General features: G+C 37.9%; 1 protein-coding gene across 2 annotated transcripts in view; it reads right to left on the reverse strand.

Annotated features, from left to right (window-relative positions):
• Positions 1 to 10347, reverse strand: part of golim4a (golgi integral membrane protein 4a) — a 115153-nt gene extending 104806 nt beyond the window's left edge. For both annotated transcript variants that reach the window (XM_039757076.1, XM_039757069.1), the window contains exon 1: positions 9669 to 10347. In XM_039757076.1, coding sequence (XP_039613010.1) covers positions 9669 to 9855 — 187 coding nt within the window. In that variant the 5' untranslated portion in view covers positions 9856 to 10347. The remainder of the gene's footprint in view (positions 1 to 9668) is intronic.
• Between the last annotated feature and the right edge of the window lie 251 nt (positions 10348 to 10598).

Raw genomic sequence — 10598 nt, forward strand, 5'->3', positions numbered from 1 at the left:
TTTATTAGTGCTCTGAACCTACCTCAGTGAAGAACATTACACAAGAATAAACTGATTTTTTGGGAGGAAAAAAATTAAATACTGAGCTTATACTTAGTAAACAATGGCTCCACCATAATACACTTACTTTGCAGGGAATCTCACAAAGAAGTCAACAGTCACGTTTACCCAATTAAAAAAGCTGTGCAGACAAAACAAAGTAATGACCCTTAGGGAATACCAGTCTTGGTTAGCACGGAGTCCCTCTGTTGAAGGGAAGGCTGTGAGAAGGCCTCAACCTTATAATAAACCAAAAAAATGCTTTCAGAGGGCTGCAACACGAGGCCCTTGCTATTTAGAATTAGAATTAGAATTAGAACAATCTAGACGAGAATTGGCCATTCAGCCCAACAAAGCTCGCCGGTCCTATCCACTTGCTTCCTCCAAGAAAACATCAAGTCGAGTTTTGAAAGTCCCTAACGTCTTACTGTCTACCACACTACTTGGTAACTTATTCCAAGTGTCTATCGTTCTTTGTGTAAAGAAAAACTTCCTAATGTTTGTGCGAAATTTACCCTTAACAAGTTTCCAACTGTGTCCCCGTGTTCTTGATGAGCTCATTTTAAAATACAAGTCTCGATCCACTGTACTAATTCCCTTCATAATTTTAAACACTTCAATCATGTCACCTCTTAATCTTCTTTTGCTTAAACTGTAAAGGCTCAGCTCTTTTAATCTTTCCTCATAATTCAACCCCTGTAGACCTGGAATCAGCCTAGTCGCTCTTCTCTGGACCTTTTCTAGTGCTGCTACGTCCTTTTTGTAGCCTGGAGACCAAAACTGCACACAGTACTCAAGATGAGGCCTCACCAGTACATTATAAAGGTTGAGCATAACCTCCTTGGACTTGTACTCCACAGATCGTGCTATATAACCTAACATTCTGTTAGCCTTCTTAATGGCTTCTGAACACTGTTTGGAAGTTGATAGCTTGGAGTCCACTATGACTCCTAAATCCTTCTCATAAGGTGTACTCTCGATTTTTCGACCGCCCATTGTGTATTCAAACCTAATATTTTTACTTCCTATGTGTAATACTTTACATTTACTGACATTAAATTTCATCTGCCACAAATCTGCCCAAGCCTGTATGCTATCCAAGTCCTTCTGTAATGATATAACGGATTCCAAATTATCTGCTAATCCACCTATCTTGGTATCATTATATTTACTACCGCAAAAGCTCCAAGTGAAGGTTTCTAAATATATCACTTGACATATCTGACGAAAAGTCCACAAAAGAAGCTGTAAGGGTTAAAAGCCTGTTACTGGAATTCAGCCAGAGCTCTGGGAGTGGTTTTCCAACCAGAGTTAATAAAAATAGGTCTGAGACCGTTTCCACAACAAAGTTGGGAGGGCTGTATTAATATGGATAGCTACTGCCTCAAAGTTATCAACATGGGAGCATACTTTAATTGGAGAGGCACTGTAAGCCTTAAATAAGGCCTACCTATTCGTTCCAGGTTGATGCACAGGAACAGGGAGCATAGGAGTATTCAGATTAATGCAACTCTGTACAGGAACAATTCTGGGTGCAGGACCATTAAAAAGAATTCTAATAAGAGTTTAGAGAACACAGAAGGTACACTTCAGTACCACATGTGTGAACTTACCTAGTTAAACAACTGTTGTCGGTGTTTGCCTTGTTCATATGGTGAAGTCTAGAGGTGGTTTGTCCTTAAAGAAATGTCTTTTTAGACTACAGCAAGAAAGGATAATCATTTGTAGCTGTCACTTTAAGAACTAGCATGTGCCTTACTCTATTAACCCGAGATTCCAGATGGCAAGATGCAGTTCCAAAAAAAGACGACTGACTTATAGAATTCTCAGGGAGTAAAGATGACTTTGTACTCTGAAAAGATGCAATTGGTCCGATAGCTTCGCTTCTCTTTCTGTAAATATTCCATCTAGTTAAATATCTTAAACCTTGGTCCATATATTGGATTTCATACCCCATTTCCTCCAATTAAGAGTTATTTCGTTTGTTGCTTGCAAAAGATTTAATCAATAAGTTTTTGCAACAGCATATGATAAGCATTAGTTTATTTGTGCTTAATTCAAAGTAGAAAGAGGTACTTCACGGAATAAAATGGCAGCTTAAAGCAAGGGTATGAGGAAGAGGAGCCCATCGAACCATTTTCTAAAGCTAGTCATTCCATTACAGTATCACATCTGGCTCAAGGCAGAAACTCAATTGCAGTGCAGTTTATTATGAGGAACGTCAACAAACAATATAATGAACTGCTATGGGGGAAGAGGCTTAAGGCAAGAGGGATGGGACAGAATCTGAATTAGGAGGGTGTGTGTTGAGAAGTCCAAGTCAAACCAGCTTAAGAAAGCTCAATCCATGTCAAACAGAACTGCAGAGTTGTCAGACCGGAGCTACAGGTTTAAACTGTAACCGAATTATCTCCCCCTCCTACAGGTCAATGCTGCGAGAATATAAGGAGTTTCCACTTGTAGAAGGGCCATCTTTGCACTCAACTGAAATTCTCGCCTACTTTTTGGGAGAAATGCAAGGTCACCGTAGATGTGCAACTCAGTGAAAATAAATAAATCAACAATTAAAGTTAAGAACTATTTTTTTGTGAAAATTAAGAGTAAACTAAACACATTAAAATGTTATCTCATTGTTCCAAAAGCATTTGAACCCAAAAAGTCTCTCCTGACTCACATTATTTGTTATTTTTTTATTTCATATTATTGAGCAGGGTGAAATATCAACTTCCATTCCATCACAACTCAGCTAACTCAAGTAGCGGTTTTCTATAAACTGTCCCACTGGGAGCTCCCATTTTGAAGGGAGTTCAAATTCAACTTCCCACTGGGAAACTTTTTGCATCTGTCCCATCCCACAGCACGTGAACACAGCCGCATGTGAAACTGAATTTGTTGAAAATACAAACACATAACAAGAGCCTCTTTGGGGAAGAATCGGTGCACAGCTCAAAAAAAAAAGTGTTGGCTTCACGAGTACTTTACGACAAAGTTGTTAACCTTTGGAAGATCGCTGAATTGGAGGAATGTACCTATGCATCATTTTAGAAAATACTGGGGTAAGCTAAAAATTGGCAAAGTTGGAATGCTTGATTCAATACAGAAGACTGAGGATATTGTTTGACATAACAGGAGAAGAAGAAGCAACTTCAGTCATTATGTCTTGCAAAGCACTTTGAGCTACACTGTTTGTATGAAAATGTGCTATATAAATAAATGTTGTTGTTGTATTAAATTGATCATTAGCATCCAAATCCCTGAAGGGCTGAATGAAGATTTGTACGTGGGATAGAAAGGAAAGGTCAAAAGCTCCACTGGGTATCTCCTAAATCGGTAATCAAACAGAAAGATGATGTTATGGAAAGGTAGCATAATGATAACAAGACTAAATGGATTCATACCAACACTAGAAAGACTTATACAGTGTACTGCCTGAGCAGAGCACAGGTAGGAGGTATCCCTAGAAATGTGGAGGACTTCCTGAACTACATTTGTGTGACCCAGTTATTATTAGATACATGGGAACAAATGACAAAATGTGAAAAATGACATCCAGGTCTGCAAGACAAAACAAACTGATGCACCTTTCCCACTAGCAAAGCAAACAAGATGAATAAAGTTAATATAAGAAAAAAATGCATTTAAATTTTACTGTGCATATATTTTTACTTCTACAGATGGCAGAGCATTTCAGTAACTACATAAATTATCCAAAATTGGAAATTAGACACCTAAGTGCAACTGAGCTTCAAATTGAATGCATACTGCACATATATTTTAACATTGCCTTAACTCTAAATTATCTTATTGTGCACATTATATGTAAATATTGGAGGATGGAAGTGTATAAATATAGTATCATTTTCTTATCTAGAGATATGCACCATGAAGAAACAAACAAACACATAAAACACAATTGCCAGAACCCAACATTTAGAGAAGAAATCCTCCAAAGAGTTTACCACAAATCATAGCCTCACTCAGCCATAGAAACTTGTAAGGCATGAAAGCAAATATTAAAACAAAAAAAACATTACCTAAATAATAGGAGACTGTCATGCATGTGTCAGGTTTGGCACAATCTTTTTACTTGTATATGAGGTGTATCTATTAAATAACGAGACTGATTAAATAACTCACTTTTACTTATATGTACTACAAATTAAATGCTTGTCCCCTTCAATATACTCCCCATTTGCACTAATACATTGCTGCAGTCTTGTTTTCCACTGGTCGAAGGCATGGAGCAAATCAATTCCTGTCAGCTGTTTTAACACATCCACCGTTTTCTTCTTTACAGCATCAACTGACTCAAAATGTGTCCCTTTAAGCACGGATTTAACTTTTGGGAAAAGATAAAAGTCGCACGTGCTAAATCGGGCGATTATGGAGGATGTTCAAGTGTAGTAATGTGCTTGTTGGTCAAAAACTGCTTTACAGAAAGTGCTGTGTGAGCAGGCGCATTGTCCTGGTGAAGAATTAAACCATTTTCCCACAGTTGCAGCCGTTTTTTTTCGGAAATTTCCTTATAATAATATTGGTTAACTGTTGTGCCTTCTGGAACCCATTCTTCCAAAATTGAACCCTGGATATAGAAAAACACAATGAGCATGGCTTTGAATTTTGACTTGCTTTGACAGGCTTTTTTCATTCTTGGTTCCGGGCGTTCATCATCTTCGACATTCTCACATCCCTCACTCTTTTGTGCCACTCAAACACACCCGTACGAGACTGGCAGTCATTCCCATAAGCTGTAGTAAGCATTTGAAAATATTTGGTTGGTGTTTTGTGCAATTTTACATAAAATGTCAAATTGACACGTTGTTCAACTTTTAAACTTAGCATTTTTTCGGCACACTACAGAACACACAACCGAACTAAATGGTGACTCACAATCAACGGAACGTCATAGAGTGTTGCTGCTTGTCATGCAGGTTCAGACATATTCAAGGTCACCACGCATGCAGTTATAACCAGTTCTGACTGCTTTGTTTACTAGGTGGAATCACAGTCTCGTTATTTAATAGACATACCTCGTATAACTGTAATAAAAAAAGCTGAAGAGCAGCTATCCAATATAGGGCTCTTAACAAATACGCCAATGTGAATTGTGGTCCATTTTGCTGATTTTAAATAAATAATCATGTCCTGGGAAGTGCAGGCTGCAGTTGGGTGAGGGTGCGTACAAGCACATCAGTCAGATGCCTCATTCACACCTCTGTGGGGCAAATCTACACTTGAACATGCATACAAAGGAGCCTGCATAGCAGGGAATCAGGACAGAAAGACAAGCAGAAAAAGATAACAACTGAGAGAAAGAGGTTAAAGAAGAAACAGAATGAAGGCAGTAGGATCAGGGGATGCCAGAGTGCAGAGGAAAGGAGGCAGGCGGTCAGGAGGAGTGATCCAGGAGGAGCGCAGGGTCGATGTTTGAGGGGGCTGAAGTGAGCCCCTCTAGCCGAGTGCATCTTGGGATGTTTGCAGGTAACTCCCGCATAAGACTCAAGAGTAGCAGCAGAAGCCGAAGGAATGAGGGGAGGTGAAGCACACTACCCTGGGCTGGCGACAGCCATGACTCAAGCCTGGATAAAAGCTTGGCTGTGCCTGTTGGCAGGACATCTCCTCTGGCTGCAGGATCCCATCAGGGTAAGCAAAGGAGACATAGATTTTAGAAGGTTGCACCTGGGATTGGGAGTTTTTAGAAACAAGTCCTGTTTTGGGATTTGTTAACCTTGCCTTAAAGGATTATTTATTCATGGTTTTTAACCTCCAGATTCATTCTGGATTACTTATTTATTGAAGAATTTTATCCAACTATGTGAACATTGTCTATTTGGTTGTTGTTTTAATAAAAGCACTTGATGCTTAGGAGCCAACCACTTGCTGAATGTGCATGTCCCCATTTGCCCAGTTCATGACCAATCGACGGTTTCAGGTTCAGAAGGCTGCCGAATGCAACAAAGGAGGTTGAGGGCCAACCCGGACAGTCACACCCAATTAAAAAACTATTCAAACTTTCATGCAAGGATTTAGGTTCCAGGACACAGATGAGTAGAGGAATGCCTTCAAGACAACAACAAAAAAAAGAAGTGGTGTCCACCTCAAAGACATTTCCAGAACTTTTCTAAATTCTTCAGATTTACAGATTAGAGAGAATTGGAGGAAATTACAAAGACAAAATACAAATGCAAGCAAATGAATATTAAAGTAAACACTCATCCATCGATTTTCTTTTCATATTCAAAGCTCGTAGGGAGCACAAACCTATTATGACAGCATCTGGCTCTAGCAGAAACTACGTTTAAACAGAATGGAAAGACAATCACAATGCACATTCCCTCATGCACGCAATCTCACATATTTAGAGCAATTTAGGCTAATGAATTAACCTACACACTTATGATGTTCTGCACAACCAAGGTGTTACAGAAAACCTGCACAAAAAAGGTGAGAATATCTAGGGCTTATGCTTCTAAATACAATGATTTATGATTTGATTGTTTCCCAACAAAAGGCATGTTCATTGCATTTTCTCCCAATTGTAGAAATATCGTTTAAGCTTATGGGTGCCTTGTACTGAATTGATAAAATGTCCACTACAAATTTCCATGTCCTCTGCTGCCCAACAGAAATAACCATGTAATTATAGTTTCTGCATTGGATGCAACATCACTATTTTTATCAAAAATGGCTCCAGATGACATTGAGGGGCTGGGTATCTTAGTGATGGTTTTACTATTCTACTCCCTTGTTTTATTTCATGTTGAAAAATTGCAGTAATACAGGTCAAAATAAGTGCATTTCTACAGCACTTAAGAAATTCACTAAAGTGTGGTTGAGGCATCCATTTGTAAGACAACAGTGGATACAAGCTCAAGAAAATTTTGAAAAAAAACCCCAAAAACATTTCCATTTCAATTTATTGAGCCAACACTTTGTCCAATGGAGACTTGCAAAATATACATAGGGTGGTCCAGATCCAACTATGCAATTTTTAATGCAATGCAGGAAAATAATACAAGACAAAAGAATTGTTTGAAATATCTTGTAATAAACGAAAATGGACTAACATTGAATTATTTCACTGATTTTCCATGTAATGTCCCACTTGTCCTCCATTCAGTTGAATACAGGCTCAGAGTAATAAACTTAAGTTATAGCGTAATGAAAATTGCATAATTAGATCCGGACCAGCCTGTATATATGAATATAACTTTTAATTATTCAAAATGTAGAAAAAAAAAGTTTGCACGCCCCCTCCCCCATTCTTTTTTAATGATTCTCATTGAGAAGGTAAGGTATACAAAATACTCTTCTCACACAAAACTAGGAAATAACCAGAAAAAGAAATATTAGCATGTGGCACCTGCCACTCCTTACACAATTATCCACTGCACAACAGAAGAATGTGCACTTCAATACAACATTTAACCATTTTCATTCCAGCCCTGGATCAGTCCATAGCAGGGTATATTCAAGCACATACAGTAGAAGTCAATTTATAGTTACTAACTAACCAAGCATTTACATATTTGAAAAGAGACATTTTGCAACACATTATCAGTGCAGGCAAGTTAAAGCTTACTTTGAGCCAGTCACACAGTAGATACTGTAGCAGTGGGATGTGACCCTGCAGCATTGTGCTTGTTTTAAAACATCAAGCAGGCCACATCTGCAAGGATATACAAACTGCCCGAGTACAAGCATTCAAGTTCCAAACCATTACATTCTATTGTACTTGCTTGTGGTTTATTTCTGTCTGCCTTGTTTGAATACTGTAACATGTTTAGGGTAGTGGTTAAACATTTCTAATGTAAGCAGAACAAATTCAAATTTTAGGAAAATTACAACTATCAATCAAAAAGCTTTGAGCAAAGAGCAATTAAAGCAAGAGGTGTGCCAGTGCTGTCGAATACAAAAGAAAATGAGATTGCATTTCTTCGAAGTCTCCCTGGAGTTCAGGCAGTGAGCAGGATTCCCTTATAATATATTTTTAGAGTGAAAGGCAGACGCCCACAAATGAAATTCTGTTACTTAACTAATGCCTAACCTTTAGATCTATAAAAGCCTATTAATCAATCCACAGCATGCTGCTGTAAAGCTCTACAGAGTAGGAATTTAAGAAGCTCCTTAGCAGCTGTTAATTCAACCCTACAAGTATTCTTAAAATTCACATGGTCACGTTTCCAATGCAAAATACCTATAACAAAGATTACAACTACATTAAAATATTACATAGAATTAAAAAAATCATTTCTATTACTGATAAATTTGAAATATCCCTTTTAAGACATAGGAGGAATATGTCATTTAAAGTAAAATCATTACCAAGTGGATGACACAAGTTAGACTAAACATTGTAGGTTTAAAAGTATTTAAGGAATACATTATAGTAAATTTTTTACTTTTTTATATTGTAATTTTTGAAACCATAGCTTTACCTTATTCTTGCAGCTAAATAACCTTCACAGGAGGTAGCAAATTTCCTCAAAATTAGAAAAATCAGACTAGGAGAAGTCTTCCAATTTAATAACAGTATAATAAAGGCACTTCTAGAGCAGTTCAAAATGAAAGAACTTTTGTTTAAAGTATACCTGTTTAGTGTGCCCATGTAACATTGTTTCACATTCCGCTGGTTCAAGACAGGAAAGGAGACTTTTAAGCCAATGACCTAATTCTACACAGTCTAATAACTTGTGGATTTTTGTAAAGATTAAAAAACATAGAAAGTCTGAAATGTGTATACAAGTTATATTTACAGCATTCGGCTCTTTCATAGAAAGACATAAGAGGTAAAACAAATTACGGATTAACGAAGACAGTCTACACAGATTCCAAAAACGCATTAGGCTTTTCTTTTAATTTAAAAACACAATTCTAACTCTAATCGTACTCTACATATTGCACACATGATAGTCAAAATAAATTAAGACTGTGCTGAAATAGAAGAGGATGTTTAATTAAATTAGATTTTTAACCTTAGAGAAGACAGGAAATAAAACTAATGGGGTTGTCATCAAGTAAGAAACTTTCAACAAATTCGCGTCAAACCTGAAAGGCGATAGGAGTGGACCTTTCCAAGCAGACAGTTCTAATGTTTTAAGCAAACACTTTTAAACCTTCATATCTTTCCGTGTGTGTAAATTCAGAGTCATCATAGTATTTACCAGTTCTTTATAAAACACTTTTGACCATGCAGGTATATACCGTATTCGTGTGATATATACACTACTAGGCTGTATTCATATTGCTACACTACATTAAAATAAAGACGGTGCGCTGTATCACAATATGTGCATCACAATTTATAAACATCTACGCGTGAAGCTATGGTTGTGGGTTACGAATAAACAAGATACTTTGAAAAGACCAGTATAAATTATTATAAATAAGTACATTTTGACAAATGTTACAAAGCCAGTGGTTTACCACTACAGGTTTACAAGCTACGGCTTTTGCCTCATTTGGTATTTTTTGCACGTATAAGCTGTAAAACATGAATCCATTAAACCAATACAACTAGGAAGAATGAGACACACAGCTCTGCCCTGGACACGACACACAGCTCTGCCCTGGACACGCCACACACATTTAAAGACACCCCGCCAGGTTCCTAGGAATTCTGTCGTTACCTTGGAGCTGCGCGGACAGTGATTCCTGGTGCTGTTGGTATTTATAAGCTAGGGATTCAGATCTTTTCAGCTGCTTGTGCATTTCGTAAGATACCATCGCTCCGTAAATCAGTCCAAAAGTAACAGTCAGAAGAAGAAGCGACTGGAAAATCCGTTTTTGTCTTCTAGAACACATTCCGTTCCCCATCTTTGTCCAGTGACCTCCTGCCTACAGGCTACACCGATGCTGAACTTATAAAAAGTTTTGCCCAGACCTTTCCTTTACCTTTTACGGTTTCATCAGCGCTGAGTGAAATGCATTGCAACACCACAAGGAAAGAAGGGTAGCAGAAAATATGTCCCCACTACCTATCGAACTTTTTTGATTGTTTTCTTTTTATTTACTTTGTCCACCTAGACCGGTCGGTGGCTCGTTCGCTCCTTTTACTTCTGCCGTCCCATTGCCTGCGCAGCAACTCCGCAGTTCAAAGAGTCAGTCGTCCTGCTGCTGTATTCTTGCTCGCTTCTTACTGTGGCGGCAGAGGACAGACGTCCCGAAACTGCAAACCACAGCTTCTACGAAGTGCTAGAATTCACGAACACTGATTCTTCTTAAAAAAAAATATATAATCCTCCATGGCACTTTGCACTTTAGTTACGTGTCACACTGAACCGTCCAACAGAAATCCTCAAGGAAGTCCCACCTTCATGTTGGGAAAAGTGAGAACTTTAGACCCGCCTACTTCCAAAGACTGCTTTTTATTGGATAACATGAGACGTCGTTCAGTTCCGTTTAACCAGATGGTTAACATTTGGAAGATACCCGAATATAGTTTTCATTCTTATAATATTATTACATGCCGAGACATTTATTTAGATGTAATTATGTACATAATTATGTTTTACTGTGTTGTAATAAAAATGCAGGACCAAGTAGATAAATATCATTGT

Source organism: Polypterus senegalus, chromosome 1 (genome assembly GCF_016835505.1).
Source record: "Polypterus senegalus isolate Bchr_013 chromosome 1, ASM1683550v1, whole genome shotgun sequence".
Taxonomy (NCBI): Eukaryota; Metazoa; Chordata; class Cladistia; order Polypteriformes; family Polypteridae; genus Polypterus; species Polypterus senegalus.